The 26,213-nt window shown below is 46.3% G+C and overlaps 1 protein-coding gene across 7 annotated transcripts in view; it reads left to right on the top strand.

Moving 5' to 3' along the window:
- LOC147706439 (tyrosine-protein phosphatase non-receptor type 6-like) overlaps positions 1 to 26,213 on the top strand; it is a 247,846-nt gene that overhangs the window by 138,116 nt on the left and 83,517 nt on the right. For all 7 annotated transcript variants that reach the window (XM_086932937.1, XM_086932934.1, XM_086932936.1 and 4 more), the window contains 2 exons: positions 3,980 to 4,102; positions 4,187 to 4,381. In XM_086932937.1, the coding sequence (XP_086789063.1) occupies positions 3,980 to 4,102; positions 4,187 to 4,381 (318 nt within the window). The remainder of the gene's footprint in view (positions 1 to 3,979; positions 4,103 to 4,186; positions 4,382 to 26,213) is intronic.

Raw genomic sequence — 26,213 nt, forward strand, 5'->3', positions numbered from 1 at the left:
TAAAAAATAACAAGCAATATATGTCATTTATATATATTTTTTTCTTTACAATTGCTTCTCTAGATTATCAGCAGAGACTCCTGAAGAAGGCGGTTTTCTGCCGAAACGCGCGTCGAGTTGCTTCATAACTGTATTTTTATGTTATTTAAGTATATGAATGTATTGTTTTCCACTATGTGCATAATTTTTAGGAAATGTATTATATTTTGACACGTTTATGTTGTTTTTAATGAATGATATTTTTATTGAGATCATATAGCTTGCTTTCTATATGATTTTTTAATCAATACTTATTAAATATATAGTTATATACATTTTCACTTTTTTTGTCCATTCTTCACACTTACTGATTTTAATTAATTGGTCATTCAATTTTGCTGATGTCCTAGGTTTTTTATCCACATTCGTTTGGCACTGAAAGCATTCCTCCCCTTTGTCAGCGGGAGTGTGGTGCAGGTGTTCACGGACAACACCACCGCCATGTGGTACTGCAACAAGCAGGGCGGGGTGGGGTCGTGGACCCTTTGCCAGGAGGCTCTGAGCCTCTGGCAATGGCTGGAACGTCAGGGCGTGACTCTGACGGTTCAACACCTGGCAGGTTCTCTGAACGCCAGGGCGGACAAACTCAGCCGTCGGTGCTCGATGGATCACGAATGGCGTCTGAACTCTGACGTGGCGCAAGGCCTCTTTCTGCAATGGGGAGAGCCTTGGTTAGATCTATTCGCCACAGAAGAGAACGCGCAATGTCATCAGTTCTGCGCGTTGGAGTTTCCAAGACGGCACTCGCACGGTGACGCCTTTCGGCGCGAGTGGAGTTGCGGTCTGTTATACGCCTTTCCGCCTATACCACTTCTGCCCAAAGTGCTGAAGAAGATCAGGCGCGACCGGGCCCAAGTCATCCTTGTGGCTCGGGACTGGGCTCGAAGGTACTGGTATCCCGAGCTACTCAGCATGTCAGTCGGTCCCCCGATCCGCCTGCCCCTTCAGGAGGACCTTCTGTCGCAGCAGCAGGGGACGGTCCTCCACCCGAACCTGTCCAGTCTCCACCTCCATGCGTGGAGATTGAGCGGCGACAGTTGAGGCCATTTGACTTGCCTCCTGAAGTCTCTGATGTGATTCTGGCAGCCAGGCGTCCCTCCACAAAGTCGGTATACGCCTGCCGGTGGAACAGATTTGTGGCATGGTGCACAGCAAAGGCTGTGGACCCTCTTTCTGCCCCTCTTTCCGAGGTTCTCCTCTTTCTTCTCTCTCTTGCCCAGCAGGGCTCTGCTCTGGGCACTATCAAGGGCTACCTTTCTGCCCTTTCGGCCTTTCTAAGGCTGCCTGATCAACCTTCTTTGTTCAAGTCCCCTATTATACCTAGATTCTTGAAGGGCATCACGCACATGTATCCACCTGTTCCGTTTGTGATGCCTCAGTGGGACTTGAACCTGGTTCTAACCTTCTTGATGTGTGCTCCCTTTGAGCCACTTCATTCCTGTCCTCTCCGTCTCCTGACTTTGAAGACGGCCTTCCTGTTTGCCATCACCTCTGCCAGGAGAGTGAGTGAGCTCCAGGCTCTTTCTGTCAAACCTCCTTTCCTATCCATTCATCCTGACAAGGTGGTTTTGAGAACTAGACCTTCTTTCCTGCCCAAAGTTGTCTCTGCTTTTCACATCGGGCAGTCCATCACCCTCCCTTCCTTCTTCCCGCCTCCGCATCCTTCAAAGGATGAAGAGCGGCTCCATCGTCTGGACCCAAAACGTGCGCTTTCATTTTATATGGATCGTACACACCAGTTCCGAGTGGATGACGAACTGTTTGTTGGCTACGTGGGTGCGAAGAAGGGACGGGCGGTGCATAAACGGACCATTTCTCGGTGGGTCGTTCTGTGCATCAAAGTGTGCTACTCTTTGGCTCGGAAGGATCCTCCTGTTGGGCTGAGGGCCCATTCCACTCGGGCCACGGCGGCTACTACTGCCCTGGGCCGGGTAGTCCCTTTGCAGGACATTTGCCATCCGGCTACGTGGGCCTCGCCGCACACCTTTGCGAGGCACTACTGCCTGGACAGTCGAGTCCGGAGGGATGGCTTCTTTGGCCGTTCGGTCCTCCAGGACTTTCTGGTGTAGGATTGTATTGGTTCGCAGACCCACCACCGGGGTTGGTATTGCTCGGGTATCTATTCTAAGGTAAGGAATCTAATACTAACCTGTTTCTTTCAGATGAACAAGTTACTTACCTTTGGTAACGATATATCTGTAAGAAACAGTAGTTAGTATTAGATTCCTTACCGCCCCACCCATCCTCCCCGTTCTGCGAACTGATACCTAGGGTTAAGGACATCCCTTTCAGGGCCCTAGTTTCAAATGGCACCAGTGTTGGTTCTCACATGGCTCTGCGTGTTCTGGCGCGGAAAAGCTGTGTACAAAGAACTGACGTCAGCGCGCGGAGGCGGCGTCTATATACTCCAGCGACGTCATCACGACGCCAACGACGGACGCGGAGCCGCAGGGGACGCCTGCAGACGACGCCTACCGACGCGCAGGGGTACTGCTACGCAAAAGTTTCCGGATCCAGACTGACGCCTGGGGTTATTCTAAGGTAAGGAATCTAATACTCACTACTGTTTCTTACAGATATATCGTTACCGAAGGTAAGTAACTTGTTCATTAATAATCCACATTTGTAAAGTGCACAATCACCCGTAAGGGTCTCTAGGCGCTGTCGGGAAGATTAAGCAAGCTATTGCCCAGAGTCACATGGTGCTGGGCTAACCTGCCGCCGGTGCCAGGGATCGAACCGTGATCCCCAGATTCCGGAGTCAGTCGCCCTAGCCGCGGCGCCACACCTCTTCCTCAAAGGGATGAGGCTAACATTGGTTTCCAGGCAACATCTAAATTGGAGTGTTATAGTGCTTTATTTGAGCCGGCGGGGCCACCTGCACTCATCTTTGGGGACCAGCACTTATTTTTCTTCATCAGACATTCCCTGAGAGCAAGAGAAGGAAAAACACACATAGGGGAAATAAGGAGAAAGATGGAAGTAAACGTCACAAGAGGAGAAAGCCGGAACCTGTAAGAGTGAGATTAAGTGGCCGGGAATGTCTGGTAGTCGATAACTGAAAACTGCACGGCCTTGGTATTTGGCGTGCTAACATGTAATAGCACCGGTGGATGAGTATCTATTTTTTACCTCGAATATTAATGTTCTGTTTTACCTCTGTGCATGAGGGTAGAGCAAGTTTGGTAGGCAGAAGCCACATGAAAGCTCGACTTCTTATGGGCTGGGACCTCGAGCTGACACAGTGCCACCCTTCTGGCTCGAGCCTGGTGCGAGTTTTAAGAGGCTGACCCACCTCTGATAAAATTATTGTTAACAGTTTGTCTTATGTTAGATGAGATCAATATATTACCCAACAGAAGTGAAGAAATAGGAAACTTGAGGTGGAGTTGTGGAATCCTTAGGGCGGATATTCTGGAATGGCCTTAGTCCCCCACCCCTCCTCCATAGATAACAACCCAAACTATTCTACTCGAGGAAGCACCTGAAAAGTGAACCTTTCGATGAAGTTTTTAGGAAAATTGACTGTGGTGTAGGTGTAATTTAAGTAGGTGGCGTCTAACCCTACCCTCTATCTCCTCTCCTGTTTCCTTTCTAACTCCCCCCCCTCCCTCCTACTGCTTTACTTCCTCACTACGACCCAATTTATAGTATTAGTATAGAGGGCCGACAAAATCACAAACCACCAACCCCTCTCTGCTCATGTCAAAAAAAGTTGTTGTATAGGGAAGAACCGTGGGGGTACAGCAGAGCATTATTGGAATCCTAAAAATAGTAATGATGGTGTACAAAACGTAAACAACAGAATGCCTGTCAAGTTATTTAAATTTCTATCTTATAGCATACAGTATAGCAAACACAATCTTGATGGAAGTGCTTTGTAAATTGTACAGTGTTTATTTTTGGAAGCTCTGATTCCCCCTAATATTTTTGTGTCCAGGTGGTTTCATCGCGACATCAGTGGCCTGGATGCTGAGGCCCTCCTGAAGAATCGAGGGGTCCATGGCAGCTTCCTGGTCAGACCAAGCCGGAAAACCCAGGGTGATTTCTCCTTGTCTGTGAGGTGAGGAATGAAGCCCTCTCCTATCTAGTACCTCACCTGCTGCTATGTCTTCTCCCCACTAACCCTTTCCTTTCACCTCCCCAGGGTGGGCGACACAGTTACCCACATACGCATCCAGAACACAGGGGACTATTATGATCTGTATGGCGGCGAGAAGTTTGCCACCCTTGCCGAGCTGCTGGAGTTCTACACAAAGGAGTATGGGAGCCTGCAGGACAAGGATGGCACCCTCATCGAGCTCAAGTACCCCGTGAACTGCTCCGACCCAACCTCCGAGCGGTAAGTGGCATCGAGTGATGTCAGGACTCTTTAATCCTACTCTAGGTCCTGACCTGCATGGACCTCGTTAAACAGCAGATCATATCATTCCAAGCCGAAGATCTACCAAATCTAAATCTAAATATTTCGAGCCAGGCTTCAATGGGACAACCAGTGGAAAGTAAAAGGTTTTGGGCCCGATTTAGGTGGTCCATTACCAGTCGGTAACGGCGGAAATTAACGAATTTCGGCCGTTACCGACCGGTTATAGGCTTTTCTTATGTAGGGGGCCGAAATTAAGGATTCGGTAATTTTACCGAATCAGTAATTTAAGGGAATCGTTAAATTACCAATTTCTTTAATACCGATTCGGAAAATTACCGAATTCCTAATGTAGGGAGCACTTAAATGAGTGCTTATCCCATGTTAGGATTCGTTATTTACCACCAACTACAAGTTGGTGGTAAATAACGAAAAGAAAAAACCACTTTAATGCAAATTGCTTCAGTGCCATGTTGCAGACATAGGGGTGCAACAGGGTGTCAAAGTGACACCCTGCCACCCTTCAAGGTTTTCCCCCTTTTACCGAATCGGTATTTACCGATTCGGTAATTGACATTCATTCCCATAGGAATGAATGGTAATTACCGAATCTGTAAATACCGATTCGGTAAATACCGAATCTTAACGATTCGGTAATTTTTACCGAATTTTTAGCTACATAGCATTTACCGGTTCGTAAATACCGAATCGGTAAAATTCGGTATTTACGAATCGATAAATACTATTTACCTACATCTAGCCCCTAGTCTCTTAACCCAATCTTGCAAAAACAATCACTAACAATAGGGGTTCTGGAATGTGTTGATGATGTCTTGTTGGGTTGTAAACCCTATTATGCAAAAAAAATGTAACATTTTATGAGTTAATAATTTCCTTATCAAAAGAAAAATGTCAGTCAGTGGGTAATGCTGCAAGTGGCCATAATCTATCAAATGCAGAAGAGATTATCATATTTGTGAGACTCCCAATATGGACGCAAGAAGACCATCAAGAGCATGCACAGCTTGAAGTTTTATTTTAAACACGTCACAGTTCTGGTAATTCCAGACTCCCTTTTTTCAAATAATTGTTCATATGTTGGCACTACAAATAGACTGGGCTTAACCGATGAATTGTCGATAGTGTTTCGCAGATGGAGGATTGCCTGTGTATAGCATTAAATGTGAAGTGTAATTGAAAGTAAAGACGTCACTTCCGCATTAGATGAAACATCAGAGGAGTCGGTCTCACATGATCACTTGATTCAGTCGTCCTTGCCCCAGGCCAGTTCGTGAATAAACGCAGTTCTTGTCTCATATCGAGATAGTGCTCACTCGTATCGATATAGTACTCACTCTCACCGAGATACTACTCACTCTTCAGCTCTCACGAATTTCTTCTGTAGTGAAGAGCAGTTTCGTGACCAGGTGGCATAGAGGAAATGTCAGATTGCATAAAATTTTGTCCATGTCGCATCCTTTCCACACATGTTCTGTTCCCCTAGACCTAGAATCATGGGTTACGGCATATTTCCATGGCACCTTCTTCTGGTCCAAATAAATATTTCTTAAATGCAGGAGTGATGTGTTTTCTGGTATGTATTATCCTTGCTGAGTTGACTTCTTTGAGCTCCACAGTACAGGAAAAGATCCGGTGATAAAGTCACAACAGTCACTTGTTGAGGATACCTGTGGTGACGTTTGCTGTCGTCACCTCTGCTCCTGGACTCCCTTCTGAGAGCTCCACAAGCGCACAAAGAGTTCCTGATCTCTCTATGGAAAGGCCTCCTGTTCAGTAATTTCTAAAGAGCCATTACCTCAGCTCCTGTCTTACTGCAGCGTCAGTGGAAAGTATTTTGGTGGCATGATTGATTTCTCCCGCCACCATTTCATGGTCCGGCGAGCCTGTGCTTACCCTAGTTCCAGGGTCTTCAAACTGGGGGTGACGAGGGACAGGCGGGGAGGTGCCCCCTAGTGGGGCCTAAAGTGTTTGCAGGGTGGAGGCAAGGGGAGGGAAGCAGCTGGCTCTGGCCAAAAGAAGTATTATACTGATGTATACTGATGGCCGGACCGCCTGAAACCTACCCCCTCGCCCAAGGAGACAGTGAAAAACCTAGGAGTTTGGTAGCGGCCTGACATTTGACGCCCAATCCAAGGCAGTGGCGGGGGCTTGTTTTGGGCTTCTGCATTGCCTGAGGCCACTGCTGGGTTTCTTCCCTCCAAACCATTCTTCAGTCTAAAATGTTGTCAAGACTGGATTATGGCAACTGCTTATACATGGGTGCGAACAAGGCCAGTGTTAAGCGTCTTCAAAGGGCACAGAATGCAGCCGCCCGCATGCTGGTGGCCCTCCCAAACTCTTGCTCTGTCTCCCCTGTACTTCGGAAACTTCACTGGTTGCCGGTGGAGAAACTCATTCAATTTAAGGCACTCTGTTTGGCTCATAGGATTCTGTCGCTTCAGGCACCCGTGGGGTTGGCGGGGCTGCTAAGGTTCTATGTGACACGGCGTCCTTTGAGATCTGCTGCCTCAGCTCTGGTTTATACTCCGTGTGTCCTGAAAGCCAGAGCGGGTGGCCGTTCCTTCCGCAGTCTGACTGCGCAACTCTGGAACTCGCTTCCTGTTTCCATCAGAGTGATCCAGAACCACCTTGCGTTCCGGAAGGCCATAAAGACCTGGCTTTTTCCGGGCTAAACCCCTCTGCTCTCTGGTTTGTGTCTTGGAGTATGCGGTCTGCGCTGGGACGCCCCGTCAGCTATGGGGCAGCTATGCGCACTATAAATCTGACAAATAAATAATAACTGTGCTTTGTTTTAAGCAGAAAAAAACCTAGTGGAAGTAAGCCGCTCTGTGATTGGTCATCACTAACATCTTTTGTCATTTATATCCTGGCTGGGAGTATGTGCCAATAGGGAAGGGACTCCAAATATTCTTCAAAACCCCCACCCCATTTCTAATAATCACCCTGTGGATACTTTTACACATTTGTAAGGCCTGCCTGACCAGAATAGTATGTTTGGCATTCATGTATTTGATTGCATTTTTAAAACTGTAACAGAACTTAACTGCAATGTTTAAATAAGTCTAGACATATTTAAAGATTGCTAATTTAATAGAATAATTTTGAAAAATTCGGAGGGGGAATCCAATTATTTTTTCCCCCCACGGAGGTTGGGGGGTGGTGCTGCATTAAAAAGTGTGAAGACCACTGCCCTAGTGCATGGAGCATAGTGAAAGATAGCTGGGCATATGGTCCGGCCAACCACCCTTCTATGAGAGAGTGGTGCAGAGCATTTTTACAGAGATCTACATTTAAATCTAGTAAGTTAACAAAAGTAAATGTTGGTGTTAGTGCCAAATTCACAGGTTTGCTTTTCCTCCTGGTGCCTGTTCACTTCGGTTGTTTTGCACCTTTGTAAAACTGAGTGCAAGAAACTGCTCCTGGTTTCGGTGGGGCACTGAAATACATCTTCTTATCCTGACAAGAAACCCTACAGCACGAGTCCGGGTGAGGGCAGAACAGGGAGGGTTTTGAAATCATTTGTTTTAATTTCCAGCACTTTGTTTTTCTGCACAGCCGGACATTTTGATTGACAACATTATTGGGCAGGTCAGTTCAAAAACGTCATCACACTCAAACCCGGAATTGCCTCTTGAATGATAGGAGTTGCATTTGCCAGAAGTATAACGCGCGTTTTATCAGCTGTGGTTGGATGGAAACGCTGAGTCTGCCCTTCCAGGATTTGTACTTTGACCCGTGGACACCCATCGACTATGGTTCTCACGCACACATACATTGCAGATGACACAGAGATCCTTGCAGAAGGCACCTAACCCGCTGATCTACCTTACGTGGATTGAATCCTGTTACCTATAGACTGCACATAACTGTCTGCACCAGGGCCATTAGCCAACTGAGTTCACCTACCAGGATTGTACAGCACTTGGTACCGCTGGTACATAGGCGAGGCAGAGGGAGGTTGATCCTCTACTATGCGCTGGCACCTGTTCGGAAAGTGTTGAATGGCACTATGGGAAACCAGTGCTTAATTTTAGCCTGTGGTTTCCGGTGCTCAGCACTGGCACTTAATTCTCAACCCTGGCACTTCTGGCAGTTATCGCACGGTGGCGCTGTTTGTGCAATTGAAAGATAAGCAGAACAATAAGCACATACATTAAAAAAACAACAAATACCAGCAGCCCAAGCCATTCTTATTGCTTTGCGGGTCACAAACAGTCTGAAATTTTACACTCGCAACAGTGTGATGGTTAGTAGTTGTGTTGGTACTGTCTATTAGCAGCGCAGTTAGTGAAAATGGCTTGTACACATTGTGGTGGCCTCCTGACAAGGTCCCTGGCACTTTCTTTTCTTCAAATTAAGCAGTGTAGGGAAACCTTGTGCAGTTGTTTCTGCTTGAAAAGTGGGTTCTCTTATAGGATACAGCACCTGGTGAGGCGGGTCTCTCTAAGGCCCACCCAGTAGTGACAGAGGCGCAGCCCACTGAGTGCACTGAATGCAAGCAACCAGATATCCCATATAATCCCCCAGGAGCAGAAGGCAGCCCGCAGAGCCGCAGTCTGGACATTCCCTACAGACCTCTGTAGTCGCTGCGTTACTGGATCTGAACAATCACAGACCAGGACAGCGTTCCTTTGAGTGATCGCTGAGGCCAGTCCAGTGGCGTAGCTATCTATGGTGCAGTAGGTGCAGTGGCACCGTGGCATAAGGCTGTGAGGGGCCCTCTGCACACCAATTACAGATTGTTTTACCATTCACAAAAAGGGGAAGGTCCACCATCTTTGCTAGCATTGGGGCCCAGGAAACATTTGCTGTGCATCGGTGCCACTGAACTATGAGCACAAAACGAATATTTCGGTTCATGGTTACTATATTTCCCCTACCTGACGTCACTGGACCGTTGAGCCACAGGGTGTCGGGAGCCAATGGGGAAGTGCCCTCTACCACCAGTGAGGGAAGAGACGAGGCCCTGCAAGCCCAAAAGGGAAGTGAATGTGCGTTTTTATGATTTTTTTCATATAAAAGGGCAGAAGTCATTCTTATTTAATCAACTTCTTCTTACTCGTGGAAATGTCAAAGTGTTCACACTGTCGCCTTCACGGAGAAACACTGCAACATCATCTCATCAAGAAATCCCCCTTGGCACTGCTTGAAATGAAAGCTATAGTCTCAAGCCAGAGGCCACACGCAAGTACTCAGCAATCGCAAAGTTATGACACTGCCACATGCTACATGCAGGGGCAGCGCCTCCGCTAAGGCGGAGGAGCGTCGCCCCACTGCCTTTCAGCACAGCAAAAAAGAAAATGAAAAAAACGCGATGTTATTATCATTTTATTTTTCTGTGCTGGGCAGTTTTGTGGGGCGGGGCCAGGCTGCATGGGGAGGGGTGGTGGCACCATCCTAAGTGCGCATGAATGTTTGGTCGGCCCTCTGGGGCAGGCCAAACATTCATGTGCACTTTGCATGGTGTTCACCCAGGCTGCATTACAGCCTGGGAGGACAACATGCCCAGGCACCCATTCCCCATCTGAGCGCCGAACCACTCTGACCAATGACAAGGCTGACTGGCTTGGGGAGCCTATCCTGCTTCCTGTTCGAACCGAAGCCATGAAGAGGACGGAGAAGAGGCGGCGGCGGGCCAGCCGGCTGAGAGGTAATTGAACGTTTTACTTTTTAAAATTAATTTTTTCACCTCCCTTCCCTCCCCTTCCCACCCCACTACTGCTTCGTGGGAGCAGCTCGACTGGCTACATGCTACATTGTTTGGCACTCAGTGCCACAAAACGGTTACCTTTATGCCCTTATTAGATGTAAAAAGTAGCAAAGCCACAATATTTAGATCTGGCTGAAAGATAGCGTTAGCTGTGTGCCACAGCTCATCATCCACACCCAAAAATATACTCACTGGATTTGGGTCAGCCCTCTTCCTCCATTGCTTGTTAGGAAGTGTCATTCACATTTCAGAACAGCCCACATAGTAAGTAGTTGGTTCCTCTTTGAACAGTTGAGTATTTTATTAGGCAGTAGTTACAGAGGTCTGCCTGGAGGAGGTGCTGTTTTACTATTCAGGCCTACAGTGCATTATGAATGAATGTATGTATATGGTCTTTCTATAGCAGAAAAGACTTTCAATTAGAATTGTGTATATGCACATTTATTTGCTTGTAAATATCTCTGTAATGATGGTCCTAAAGCATGTGCTGAATTGACTTATTAATTACTTCAAATCTTTATGAAATATGTGCATTTATTGAAATTGTCAGATTTAGTTCTACCAATATGTAATCTTCTATTGAAAATAACCACTTTTGTTTTGTGTGGCTGCAATGATCGTATTGTTTAATGCACCTGTCCTGCGTTTGAACTTATGGTTGAAATCCGGGCGGGTGCACTCAGTCCTTGATCTAGCTCTGGTTGATAGAATGAGTACTATTAACGTGGGTATCGAGAAACATCTGTTATGTCAGTACCAAGATACAATGTGTGGTAGGGGTGGGCGGAATTGGCAGAGTTTAATTCTGCGGAATTACATACTTATGTATTCTTTAAAAAAACACACCCCTATTTCCAATATCGACACTGGATAGTTTTACACGTTAGTAAGGCCTGCTTGACCAGAAAAGTATGTTTAGCGTAGTAGATTGCATATCTATGTAAGGGCAACAAGGGGTATGAACTCCTGTGTAATGCATACCCCTTGTTGCCCTTACATAGTCATATGAGAGCAACAAGGAGTATGCACTGTACTGCAGTGGTTTAAACACGGCTGAATAAGGGAGCAGTCAGTCCCTCTATGTATAAACTCCTGCAAATTAAAGTTTCATCTGTTTTTAAAAATAGAGAGACTGCTTTCTCTTCCAGTCCTGTTTAAAAGACAATTACACTGCTGACTAATGCTGCTGGCGGAGCGGCGGAATTTATTAGTAATTCCGCGGTAAATGAGTAACACAAATTACTAAATTCAACTAAATGGCACGACTGGTTTTGGCCAAGAGAACTTGGGCCACCCCCAGAACCTGCAGCGGTGGTAAAAAGCCTAGGCATCCATGTGGATGATAAACTATCCATGCGGAAGCAAGTCACCACGGTGGTAGGAACCTGTGTCGGTCTTCTCCGACAACTTAGGAAAATTGCGCCATTATTGTCCTTCTCCACCTTGAGACGGGCGGTATCCGCAATGATATTATCAAGGTTGGACTATGGCAATTCGCTTTATTTAGGACTGCCCCAAAAACTTCTGGACAAACTTCAAGTGGTGATAAATGATGCCGCCAGGCTCATTTTTAAGAAACCAAGGAGCTCGCATGCGTCCCCCACTTATGCGCGAGCTACACTGGCTGCCAGTAAGGCAGAGGGTGCTCTTTAAAGGGCTCTGCATCGCACATAAATCGCTCTATGGAAAGGCGCCAAGATATATCAAGACCCGTTTGACTCCATACAAACCGGGTAGGTCGTTAAGATCTGCTGAAGCAACCCTTCTTACCCAACCACGCTTCAGATTGGCCACAGTGGGTGGCCGCGCCATTTCCAATACCCTCCCAGCAGTCTGGAATAATCTGTCAGCGGATTTGCGGAAGGAATCCAATTTGATGTCCTTCCGGAAGAAGTTGAAAACTGTTCTTTTTCAGAAGGCCTGGGTTGGGCTATAACTCCTGGTAGGGCTTTTTAGGAAGTTCTGCTGTGCGTACCTGACAAAGCGCTTAGAGACCCCTGGGTTATAACGCACTATATAAATCGAATTAAATAAATAAATAAATTCCTCCAATTAAATTAAAAATTCCACCCGTCCCTAGAGAACATGTCCTCTGCTCTTGTCTTCCATTGAGAGCACCTTCCGGGCAGTGGGATGTCCCACTCATACCACAGAGAAGGGGTCCTAGGCCTGGCCTTTCAGTCTTATTAACACATTTCACATGTGTCTTACACTAAGGACATCTTCTGAGTACTCTTGTGTCTCCCTCATACCACAGGGTTCCGGGCCTGGCCGGTCAGTCTTATTATCATCTTGAACCCGTGTCCCACAATAAGCGTTTTGGGCTATGGGGGTGACCCCTTGCAATCACCCTGTTTTACCTTTATTTACTTATTGGATTTAGTTTCTTTTTAAATTAAATAACCCTTACAGGCATCTGATTTACCGGGACCTTGCAATCCCCCATGATGTAGCAGAGCTGATGCAGTGGTCTGGCAGTGTATTGGGTGCGATTGACCCTAAGTACACCCTCCACTGCGAACTCTTTGCCCTGGTTTGTGTGTAAGAAAACACAATGGTATGATGGACGGAGCGCTGAAACTTTTCAGACACTCACCCCCAGTCACAGATCTGGATTGAATCCATCATCATTCTTTAGCTCACTTCGCCACCCCAGTTCAGACCCAGCTATATGCAAATCAGTCTTGACCCTGTGTCACATGGGAACAGTCCAGCCCGAGCTGCCAAGCCAGGTCTTCCCTGAACCGGAAACAAGCATCCTGGGACCGGTTTCTGGGTAACACCCTTCCTCGGCCAGGCTAGCTTGACACCAGTGGCCAAGTGAGCAAGGGACCCACAGGTGGGCATACCCAGCCAACTTAGGGTGAACAAAGCAAACACAAGGAAATGATGGATGGAGCGCTGAAACTTTTCAGACACTCTGTGTAAGAAAAACCTAAATAAATGCATTAATATATCATTTCAGCCATTTCGGATTTCTGCTGTCCCTAATTTGGTTGATTTGGGGCCTTCTGTCCTGGACATCACACATGGATCACTGTCACTCTCTGCTGCTACAGCCTTTCCAAACTCATTTTGGTTACCTTTTGAACACTGTGAGCTAGTTATGCAGGATCTGTGCTAAAAGGACATAGAAATTACCACACCCGATGACTTGTTTTTAGGCAAGGGCAGACGAGTATTTTTCGCAGAAAATACAGAGACTAGCTGTGGAAATGCCAAGCACTTTAGCACCGTATCTGATCCCTGTGAAAACAGGTAAATGGAGGCTTTTTGTCGCCTCCTCTGCTCGCGGGAACTGGCAAGGAAGTGATTGGTATTGTGCCACAGTGCCTTCTATTCATGTAGTCTGTGCCACAGATACTGGTCGGCATACATTCAGTGGCACAGTTATTCATGCTCTCTTGGTACAGTAGTTAATGGGCAGACATTTTATAGCTCGGTTAAAGCACAGGTACACTGTGTCACAGTGCATAATTTACAAAAAAGTAAGTTCCAGGGCCCTTTTCAGGAGGCCACTGCCTCATGCACCCCCATTGCCGCTGTCAGCATTGCCAATTACAGTATCAACACAACTACTAAACATCACTGCAAGTGTGACAATTCTGACTATTCCAAACCCCCATAGCTATAAGGATGGCTTCAGGAGCAGATAATAGTAATTTTTAATCTATAATAAATGAATTAATAACTGTTGTTGTGCTCCTCTCTAAATTGGACTAACAGTGCCACCACTTGGCAGACTGTTATAAGTGCTGGTGTTAATAATTAAGTGCTGGTGGCGAGCACCGGAATCCAACAGCTCAAATTAAGCAATGGGGTGGCATGAAACTGAGGGACAGGCATACGGTCACACAGTTATTCATGGGCAGGCATCTTGTGGTGCAGTGACTTGGAAGGGCAAGCATTCCATGGCCAGTTATCGATGGGCACTAACAAACAGGATTTCTGGACAGGCATTTCCTGGCACATCGCCGCTGATGGGCTGGCCTTCCATGGTACAGTTACTGATGGGCAGGCATTCTGTGACACAGTTACTGCTTCTCAAGCATTTGTGACACCGCTACTGCTGGGCAGGCATTCGGTAATAGCAAACACAACAAAATGATGGACGGAGTACTGAAACATTTCAACCACTCACCCTTAGTCAAGAGAGCTGGGTTTAATCCATTGTTCTTTTTCTCACTATGCCACCCCAGTTTGGACCCAGCCATACACAAATCCGCCTTGAACCTGCTCCTCATGGGAACAGTCCAGCCAGAACTGCCAGGCCAGGTCCTCCTTGGATCAGAAACAAGTATCCTAGGACCATTTTCGGGCTATCACCCCTCATCAGCCAGGCTAGCTTGAATCCAGTGGCACAGTGAGCATTCTACGGCAGAGTTACTGATGAGCAGACTTTCTGACACACAGTTTGAGTTCAGGAAACCTGTGACAATTTACTGATGGGCAGGCAATATGTGGAAAGTTACTAATGGGCAGGCATTCTATGCCACTCTGTGCTACAATATTTGATGCCTCTACCAGCTCTTCAGCATAGACGTCCAAGGCTTTGGTGTGTGTTCAGCTGCTGCAGCAGACCCCCCGCCCCACCATGAGTATGTCTGGACTGCATCCACATCAGGGAATGGGTGTTTTCGGTCAAGAGCGGTTCCCAGAACCGAACCACAGCCACCTTAGTGCGATAAATGAGAATACACTTGAGGGTCTGAGAATGGTATGTGGAGAATGAGTGAAAGCTCACTAGAATACATGACATCAGCCATGTGAGAGGGGCATGTGAGGCCTCAGAGTGTGTGAGGGCAGCAATGGGAAAAAATTGTGAGAGATAATTAGGGTTTGTGAGGCTAGGGATGAAGGGAATGAGGGAGACCTACGTGGGCAGGCAGCGATTTGGAGTATAAGAGAGACCTCACTCGTGTAGAATGGAAACCGTTAGGAATGAGTGGGTCTTTGTTAGTGTCTGAGAACAGCATAGTTGGGAATGAGTGTTAATCCTCTGAAGTGCGTGAGGCCATTTATGCGAGCACCCACTCACTACCTCCATCATTCCTCAAAACCCTGGTCCCACTGTGGCCTTTTCTCTATGGCTTCCTACTCTTCCCTACATCTCCATCTTTCTGGCACACCACACCCCTCACCTCCTTAAAGCCCTGTCATTTGCCAGCCCGTCACCCTTTACCTCCCTCACTGCCCTTTCTCTTTTCCGGCAGTGCCTTCATCACACGCCCTGGTTTCACATGGTATTAATAGCTAGAACGTCCCTGTCTGAGGTACCACTTCCTCTTGTGGTTGGAAAATGTGGTGAGATCTTGTCGAGGTTTTGAAACAGCTCACAGAAATCTTTTTCCATCACGTGACCCGCTGTACACAACACCCAACCGCCAGCACCAGAGACTGGCCCTGGCGAGCCCCCGTGCCAACCCCTCTAACCGCAGGGACCCCATACACATGAATGAGTGAAAGAGTAGTAAAAATGCCCCTGCTACAGAGATCTGTGTGTTATCCTGCAGGGCAATTCTTCTAGTACTGGGTATGGCTAACAGAGACTTTCATCCTTCTGAGTTCCATCAAAGCAGTGGGTGATTAATACAACTTTTTTGTTGAACCACAAAGATCCTGCTCAATGTATGGTCTGTGCTATGTAGGTGGTCTCAAATATTAATATCAAAGCCAGGTTATATTTTGAGGGCTTGGCGTCTTGGCTCTTTTGCCTCAATGGTAAAATATAAAGCAATGTTGGAGTATGGAAGTTATCATAGTCTAGTAGTGATGCAGACTGCTTTGTAAACAACAATGATTTTGTGGGTTTAGCAGTGTTTGTGAAATAGAACATTAGATGATTTGACTGCATGGTTGATTGGAGTATGCAATGATCATTTTACATACATTTACAGGAAATGTAAAACCTAGATAAAAGCTGGGGATAAAATAGGCGATATTCAAATACCTAAATGCACATCAGTCATAAGACACATGTCCATCTACTTAAAATAAAGAGTTTAATGGAATGTAAGAAACTGCACACAAACTGAGAACAGAGAATACTTTTCATTGTTCAATATCAAATTCAGTGTGAGATATATTTCAATCTTTAATAAATATCATAAAGAGATAAATAGATGTTATTTGACACCAACAAAACGTTTTTGAACATGCATAGGAGTGAATGGAAGAACATACAAGAACTGTACAAAGATAAAATGTTGACAATGAAACCGATGGGCCAGGGTCATTCGATGTTCGTTATGGACCCACCAGGGGACCATGCACAGATCAGAGAAATTCTCCAAGTGATTCGTATGTGGAATTACACTGTGAATGTGACTCGGTATTTGAATTACAGCAGTTTACTAATCATTTATCGTGTGAAGCTGAAGAAGCATATAGATTTTGAAAATTACTATAGAAAATGTATACAGTTACTTGCTAAAAGCTCCAATATATATGTTGGACCTGCGATGGGCAAGCCCAGCACAAAGGGGGTAACTTGGCTCAAGTGACAAGGCAAGTGAAGGCTTTAGTGCTAAGCCGGCTCTGACCCAATAATAACTCCTTGTACAATCACCAAAAAGAAGGACACCACACCACTGCTGTAGAAAAATACGATTCCTTTATATAAAAACTCTCTGTTTTGGATAGGGTTCAGTTGGGTAAGCACATACACATTTATTTTAGTCACAAATTTCTGGGTTTCAGTTTTAAAATAAATAACATAAATAATATCAGGAATAAATATCACCAATAAAGTGAATAAATAGCAGGAATAAATATCGCCAATAAATAGATTAAATATCACTTTTGCATAGCAGAATAAATACTGGTTCATTTAACTAAACAACCACATGTTCATTCTGGTATCGCTGCCACCAATTAAATACTTCAGAAGCATTACACTTGCAATACGTTTCAGTTTGGAAAGATAACTCTTACAGTTTGTGTTGGTTTCAATGATAATGCATACGGGCTCTCTGGGCACAGAAGGAGTTTTGGGACTCTTTAAGGTTCATTCGGGGAGTATGCGCGTGCATCTAAAAGGCAAGGAAACACAGTGAATACTTCATTTACACTCTGCTGCCACCGGGATGAGATCTCTGCTTGCCGGTGGGGTCTAAGCGCGCCTACAGGCTTTGTCACCGCTAGCACGCAGGCGGCACCAGTTCAAAGTCTTTAGACTGACGAACGGGCTGCCGGAGAGGTCACACAATCTTCGCGCTCAGTCAAATAAATGCCGGTTCACAGTTCCTTCACAACGCTGCTCCCCACCTGAAGAAACGGGCCCACCTCACATCGGCTGCAATCGGGAAGCGATTCAGTCAGGACACAGCACTTCTCACGCCAGCGACAGGGTTCTCAGGGGCTCCACGGACCTCCATCCGACTTCCTCATACGGGGGTGGTTCCCGCCCCCACAGCTACAGATCCCGATTCACTGGGGAGGGGCAGAGCCACTAGTCCTGCCCAACGAAGGCCGGCCTTTCCCCGCCCCGGCGCACCACCTCACCATCAGTCCGCGCAGGAAGCACTCTACGCCGGTAGGGCTCGGAGACGTCCGAGGTCCTCGCTGGAGGCGCCTGTCGCGAAGGGGGCACAGAAGACGATTGCAGTCGCGGCAAACTTGCTCTCGCTTCGCGACACGCGAAGTCTGTCGCGATTCACCACCGGGGGGGGGGGAAGCGGGGAGGCACACGAAATTGGCCACAGTCTCTTGGGGGTAATGAGGCACTCGCTGGGCAGGCGCTGTAGGCGCAAGGTCACCGCTCACGCAGTTGACTGGAACGCCAGTCAGAATCAACGCCAATGACCTTTGCTACTCTACTGCCTGCGCTACCAGCCACCTCAGTGGTCAACAGGGCAGGTGTCAATCTGGTGTCTGGAATCTCCCTTCTCTTACTCTTCCTCTCTCTAAAATGGCCGCCAGGGACTGGACTTTATATAGCCAGTACCCTGAGGTGCTGGCACGTGCCAGAAGGTTCTAGAACCTTCTCTGGCTATGTCAATGACATGGCACTTTTGAGGTGTATTCAGGAACCTAGCAGCCACCATACCGTGGTTCTAGAGCAGCCATTTTGTGTACCTGAGGGAAATAAATGAATTCCTGTCAGGAATGTGCGCCAGACAAAAGGGCGCCAAAACCTCGAAAGGCCAGAGCTCATGGAGGCTCCAAAGGGAGTTACTCTCATGAGGGAAAAGGATGGCCACCATTTTAGGGCCATTCATAGAGGTTGCCAATCCCAGTCTATAATGCCACAGGTTTCGCCAGGCGCCTGATAAATAGGTGCCAAAAACCTTGTGAGCAACTGGGCGTCAAGAAACATCTAGCCCCATGAAACAGCACATAAAAAGTCCTGGCAGACAAAGAAAAGCGACAAAATTTTGGGAGGTACAGGGGAACAAAAGAAATCATAGTGGTGAGGGGACTCTCAGAAGCAGACGGGTCTAACAATATATATTTCCAAAATCATACAAATCTCTGAAATGCTATCTGGGACTAATTCAGTATTTGTTCAAGATGTGAAATATGCTTTTGCCTACATCTACTACTATGATTTACACTGATAGTAATAAAAGATATGACAGATTTTGCTTATTGAACTTAAAGCTCTTCGAAGGAGAGTAATTTAAAAATATTGTTCTCTTTACCTACAATGATAAACGTTTTGTTGGCGCATACCACAGAAGGAAGGAATGTGAGCAGTGGAAGCAAAATGTCAGCAACATGCCTTAGACAGAGCTAATAACACAATTCTGTAAAGGAGATTATGTTTGAAGCTACACCATAATTATTTCAGATAGGAGCCTAAATATGATCTACAAATCATGCATAGTGACGTGGCCGCCCCCCTTGCAAACAAATTAATGAATTAATTTGGAAATGAACACATTTTATCAAATGAAAATTAAAAAAATACGGTGGGGTTTCATAGATGATGTGTTTGAGAGTTGGGGCACGTTCATTAATATTTGCGAGCTTTACGTAAGAGCTGCAATCAACACACTTTACAATGAGTTGCGGATTGGAAATTTTGAAACCTTCAGTAATTTTTGGGTTGTCAAAGTAATTACAATTATTAGACATTTAGAAATAGTTCCATTTGTTAGCTTTACGGTTTATAATATTCTTTTTTTAGCAACAGGTTTTCATCTGAAATAATTAGTGACCTATTTGCCATTCAGTCAATATTGAGAGTTAAAAGAATTGTATACCTGATTTGTAAAGAAGGATATTCTGTACAATTATTATGAAAGTTGAAATAAAAATGAAATCCATGTGACTTAATAAAAAAGAACCAATTAATTTAATACTACGAATTACAATCGGAAAATATTTTTTTAAATTGTATAAAACCATTGTCAAATCATTCGAAATGATTGAAAATAATGGAAATCTTTAGTACAATTTGTTTTATAAGAAAATGAAATCCACAAGCTTGGTAATTCAAGGAGAATGACCTTTACAAGATTGTTTTTAGTTCTTTTCTTATTTGTCTTGCAACAGTCGCAACCACTTCATAAACAGAAATAAATAATTAGATTTAAGAAGAGGTGAACAGATAATTTTAATAATTTTTCTACCTGCACTACAGAGAATATTCATTATAATGCCCTGAACAAAAACTCTTTAAGTCAGACGTCAAGAAAAATATGCATGTAGATAATTTGAATATACATCAAATAATCAAAAATATATACACGCTCCAGTATAGAAAGATATTTTGTACAAATGGACATAGGTCAACTTCGCTTTTAAGTTGGTGAAATAACATGGAGGTGCAATAAACAAGAAATTATTATTGAGCGAAGTATGGTGCGTACACTCTTTATAAATTACATCTGAAGGGGCTCAACATTTTCCAAGTCTTTAGTTGATTCCTTTATCAAGTAACTATCGAGAGTTACAGTCAACTAAGTATTATAGAATCAAAATGGGACCTGGAATGACCCTTATACCCAATTTATAGTCTAAGTTGACCAACAGGAAATGACGTAACCTCGAAAAAAGTTCTATACAAAGTGAAGGAGAGAACAAACAAGCGATGGGTGGAATGCTTGAATTAAACTCAGCCACTGCTACTCTGGGCCGCATTTCAACCCATTGTTTTTTTGCCCACCATGCACCCTCCGATCAGATCCAGCCATATGGGAATCAGCCAGTCTAGATCAGAGGCCTCTGCGACCACTTCTTTTCAAGTTGGTGAGGTATTCTTGAAGCACAGGTGCATGCCTATGAACGGTGCAGCACGTGCAGTGGTACTGGAGCTTGAGGGGCCCACTGAACCCAGATTATTGCCCTATTGTTATAGTTTGCCCCATAAATGATGAGTGAAAGAGTTATTTGTGACACGGCCACCACCACTTCTTTTAATACCGTAGACTGTGGACTAACTGCCCTGTCTCACAACCACTTTCTACTCAATAAACACTGAACAAAATTATTGGCTGAGCAATTCAATCCTGGTCTTGTGCCTACTCTCCCCTTCCTCCGTCAGACCCCACAAACCTGCCTCAGAATTACTTTTTTCACTAATAGACCCAGAAAATATATTGCCTATTTGCTTCTCAGCTTTGGGTATTTTCTTATCTGTTTGTGCCTTTTTTCTGTGTAGTAAATGGACTTATAAGTGGACGGCAGTAGTACAAAAGTGGTTATACAGGAGACTCCATTGTCTTTTTACCCAAGACTGACTGAGTTTACTAAAATTACATGTATAATAAACTTACTTATAGGGAATTTCAGCCAGCCCTCTTCATCCATTGGTCTGTTGTATCATTTATATATTTCTTCTGCCCACTGCAGCATGGGGCAATGTTGGCCCATTTCAGCAACTGGCTACTTTCACTGGGGCAGCATTCTGCCCTTCCACAAGAAGCACATCCTGCCATAAAAACGTTTTTTTGCTTTAAGCCATTCGGTTTTTTTTTTTTTTTTTTTTTTTTTTAGATTGATGAGGGCCTACCGCTCCCTCAATATTAACAATATATTTTTGCAAAAACTATGACTAAACAAAACAAGCATTGACAAAGTCAAATGGCTGTCAGCCAACATCAGAGCTACTGTGTTTGTCAGAGTTTGCTTTTTTGGGTTTTATGGCCTAGGTCTGCACATGGCGCTCCCTGCTCGGACGGCTACATGGGCAAACCAGGATAGTACATCTTCTTTGTTTACTTGCCCCCAGGTCCAAAACAGCCAGTTTGCTCGTTAGCCAGTGTTTAATTTGTTAATAAATACATAAATAAAAAAGTAAGTGCAGGGGTCCAAAGTCTTTCTTAGGAGCCGGCTGCCTTTGCTACCAAATGCTGTCCCTGCTGAACACCAAGGCTGCCTAATCTCGATTCCACCTCATGCTTCTTTCTTCCACCACCCTACACTTCCTGTCTCTTTATCTGCTTACTTACGTTGTCACTGGTCTAATCTTTCTCTTCCTCCCTTTTCTTCCTCTCTTTCTCCCGTTTTTGTATTTCTTTCTCCTGCTCTGAGCCAACATTGGATGAAAATAAGTCTTGTCCCCCAAAAATCAAGTGCATTGCACACTACCTGCAACCACCGGCACAAATGAAGTAGTGTCAGTAAGGATTATAGAATGTCTATGCTTACCCCAGTATTGGAACTTTCATAGATTTCCATGCTTTGTATCATTCCCCGTCGTCGTCTCAGTAACAAAAATACCATAGCTGTAGGTACAAAAGACCAAGGAAAAAGGCCTAGGCCTCATTCCCTTTTGTAGCATATCACCCTCTTTGTGTAAAAGAGACCAAACTTTGGCATCAGCCAATCAGAAGTGCCTCACCCCTTAGAACCTTCCTGAAGGAACCTCAGAGCCTCATATTTTCTACCGCACGTTGTGCTTAGGGAGTCTCCTGTGAGCTCTGCTCAACTTCTACTTTTCTAAGGAATTACTTTGGATATTTTCTTCAGAATCTTTTAGATTCTCTTCAGGATTACTGACTACCTTCAAGGATGAGAGAAGAAAAAAGCCCTTTTCAAGCCTTGTTCCACCTGTGGCAAGAAAAGGCTTTTTGTGGAGGATAGGCACAAGGACTGCATCTATTGCCTCTATCCTGACCACCAGGCTGCTGACTGCAAGATCTGTCGCACCTTCTCAACCAAGACCCTCCGGGACCGTGAGGGTAGACTCTTGACATGGCTCCAGAAGCTGAAGTCCAGAAAGGATACTGTCTCTAGTGACAGTGAGGATGCAGCATCGATGTCTTCATCAAGAAGGTCAGTGAAGAGGGGTAGGGGTTCTCCTTCCCATTCTATGGAAAGACCTTCTAAGGCCTCTAAAAAGACCCCCTGTGAGTCTGAGAGCGAGGGTCCCAGCAAATCTCCTCGCAGAAGTGAAATGGAGAAAGTGAGACCTGTTACGCCTTCAAAAGGTGAGAAGACTGCCTCAGCCTTCAAAAAACCTTCTTCTCAATCTTCTGAGAGGAGCTCTAACTCCTGGAAGACGTCGACGGCGGAGGTTCCTTCGACGAAAAAGTCGGATTCGAGATTGTTATTGTCGACTGTGGCGTTGACGGGAGTTTCGTCGACGAAGGTACCGTCGACGGCTGGTATGTCAGCGTCGACGGAGAAGACGAAGATGACGTCGACGACGAAGATTTCGCCGCCGACGACGAAGGTTACAGTGTCACCGACGACGACGATGGTGACGACGTCGACGGTGGTGTCGACGAGGAGGTCGACGACAGTCTCGTCGACGAGGGCATCGACGACTCTGACGATGATGACGGCTGGTGTGCCCACAGTTTCCTCGTCGACGACTTCGACAACCCCGATCTCGTCGGCGCATGTACAGCCGTCGACGACGGAACCGTCGACAATATTATCCTCTGAAAAAAGGATTACCATTTCTGTGACGAAAATCACGCCGGAGATGACTTCTCCGAGGAGTGTGTCCCCCCTTTCTACCAACTATGCTATTGCAAGAAGGGGAGTCAGAGGATGATGACCAGGACGCTTACAGTTATGCTAATAGTCCCTCCCAACTTCTGGTCAAGTGCCAGGAGACGGACTCTGAGGGTGAATACGTCCAAGAGGAGAGTGGTTATCATCAAACGGCCCAGTCGCAACATCATTCGGGCCAGGATATGGTGACGGTGCCATCTTCTTTTCTCCAAGATTTGCATAACATGCTGCAAGACTATAAATCTAAGGTGAATAGGCCACTTCATGTCCCGGCAACATCAGCTACACCGGCAGTATTTTCGCCCTCACCAGTGACACCATCTTTGCAGGCTCAAGTTTCACCTCCGCCTCAGACATCCTTCCAACAAGATTCCTCCGGGCTGCAAGAGGTCCATGATGATTCCTCGGATGAGGACCAGCAGTTGTATCATGACTCTGTTCCGAATACTGAATATGACGAGTATATCATTGCGGATCCTGCTTCACCAGTCCCAGATCTGGCGAATTCCCCGCCAGCGGACATCGGGGGTTTTCATCAGTTGATGGAGAGAGCGGCGGGCAGATTCAAATTGGCCATGCCTAAGGTTTCTACTGATTGTTTTCTATACGATTTCAAGGAGCCTTTTAGGAAATCGACAAGGTCCATCCCTATTGTGGATCATTTGTGGAAGGACGGCCTTAAGGCCATGAAGAACCTGGCGACGGTGATCCCTGTGCCACCGCGTCTGGACAAGAAATACAAGGCACCTGATGGGGGTCCCGGAGCCTTGACGGGTCATCCAAGACCAGATTCCGTTATCTCGCAGGCTGCGCAGAGAAAATCCCGTAACCCCTCTGCTCCCCTAACAGCTCCACCGGACAAAGAAGGGCGGAGATTTGACAATGCGGGGAAGAGGTTCTCTTCCATGGCGAGTTTACTAGTACGGGCCGCTAATGCTCTGACGATCTTGGGGAGATATGACCGCCAGCTTTGGTGCGATATCGCCCCGTACATTGACCAGCTGCCTCCGGAGTCTACATCTGAGGCAAAGAAGATCCTGCAGGAGGGAGAACCGACTTCAATGGAAATCATTGATTGTGCAATGGATATTGCAACCACATCGTTTCGATCCCTAGCTGGGGCGGCAGTCCTCCGCCGCCAAGGATGGCTCAAAGCGACTTGGTTCCGGCCTGAGATCCAGAACAAGGTCCTTGATCTGCCTTTTGATGGTGAGGCATTGTTTGGGAAAGTCATCGATGATACCCTTCAAGAAATAAAGAAGGATACGGAGACTGCCAGATCTTTAGGGACCCTTCAATACCGCAAGTCTCCCTTTAAAGGAGCCAGAGGCAGAGGTGGTACCTATAGAGGGTCCTTCACACAACAGCGCTACTCCTCCACGGGCTCAGGTTCCCAGCAATACCGGCAGCCCTATCAACAGCGCCAGGGCCAGTCGACACACTACTCCAGGCCTTACAACAAGGGAAAACAGGCTGGACGAGGACGGGACTCGTCCAAGTGCCAATAGCGGCCTCCTGGCTCTTCCTACTGGACCCTCCTTCAAGAAATCATCAGTTGGAGGCAGGGTCACCAAATACCTTCAAAACTGGTCCAAAATAACATCGGACCGTTGGGTGCTCAACATCATTCGGAAAGGGCATACTTTGGAATTCACGCAAGTCCCTCCACCCAAGCCCCGGCAGCCATTCCGTTGAAACACCAGCGTCTCCTGCGGCTCGAAGTCCAACAGATGCTCCTGAAGGAAGCGATAGAGCCGGGTCCTTCAAACCAAAGGGGACAGGGATTTTATTCCAGGTTCTTCCTAGTGAGAAAAATGCAAGAAAAATGGGGCCCCATTTTAGACCTCGGGGAGCTAAACACCTATCTCATCTCCCTATCTTTCCGGATGGTCTCTCTCCAGGACATCTTGAAGCTCATCAATCCAGGAGATTTCATGGCCACGCTCGATCTCGAGGATGCGTATTTCCATGTTCCGATCCACCCAGCACACAGAAGGTTTCTGCGATTCACAGTAGCCAAGAGCCATTTTCAATTCAGGGTTTTGCCCTTTGGACTCCGCTCAGCCCCAAGAATTTTTACAAAGGTGCTGGCGCCAGTAGCAGCTTTCCTGCGAAGGAACCATTTCCAAGTCTTCCCCTACCTGGACGACTGGTTGCTGAAAGCTCCGTTCAGGGAGGCAGCGCTAGAGGCTGTTCAAGCTTGTACGAATCTGTTCCAAAATCTAGGCCTCACTCTAAACAACGAGAAGTCCTCTCTGGTCCCGTCAAGAAAGGCTCGCTTCCTGGGGGCCCTCTTGGATTCAAACCTCTCAGGAGCCTTCCCTACTCTGGAAAGGAGGGAAAAATTACAGACCTTGGCTCGGGACTTACGGGCAAGAAGGTGTCTTTCTGTACGCCAATACAAATCCCTACTGGGGGTGATTTCATCGTGCATTCCACTGATTCCCCATTGCAGACTCAGAATGCGTCTTCTACAGGAAGAACTGGACAATCAGTGGCAACAGGTCCACGGTTCATTCGAGGACATATTGACGGTCACTCCGAGGATGAAAGACGCGACCTTGTGGTGGACAGATCAAAACAACTTGTCCCAAGGTCTAACTTTCGTAAGCAACCCGTCCCCACATGTAGTAACAACGGACGCGTCGTTGGAGGGTTGGGGAGCAGTGATGCAAGACCTACATGTCAGCGGGCATTGGTCGCCCCAGGAGAAAAATATCCACATCAACCTTTTAGAACTAAGGGCGATAAGATTGGCTCTGCAAGCTTTTCTTCCTCGCCTAGAAGGTTCGCAAGTGCTGATCAGGACGGACAACACCACGGCCATGCACTATGTGAACAAGGAAGGAGGAAACAGATCTCGTCCTTTGTCGCAAGAAGCTCAACAGATCTGGGAATGGGCGATCCTTCAGAGGATATCACTGAAGGCAGAACACTGAAAGAGATCTTCAGCCAGTGGGGCAGACCGGAGATCGATCTCTTTGCCACTCCGACCAACAAAAAATGCCGGTCTTACGCAAGCAGGCTTCACCATCAAGGTTCACTGGGAAGTGTGCTTTCGATAGCATGGTCGAGGACATTTGTCTACGCTTTTCCTCCCAATCCTCTGATACCACGACTTATCAGGAAAATCAAGGTGGAACCGTGCAGGATGATCCTGATAGCCCCGGC

The sequence above is a fragment of the Lissotriton vulgaris genome, chromosome 7 (genome assembly GCF_964263255.1).
Source record: "Lissotriton vulgaris chromosome 7, aLisVul1.2, whole genome shotgun sequence".
NCBI lineage: Eukaryota > Metazoa > Chordata > Amphibia > Caudata > Salamandridae > Lissotriton > Lissotriton vulgaris.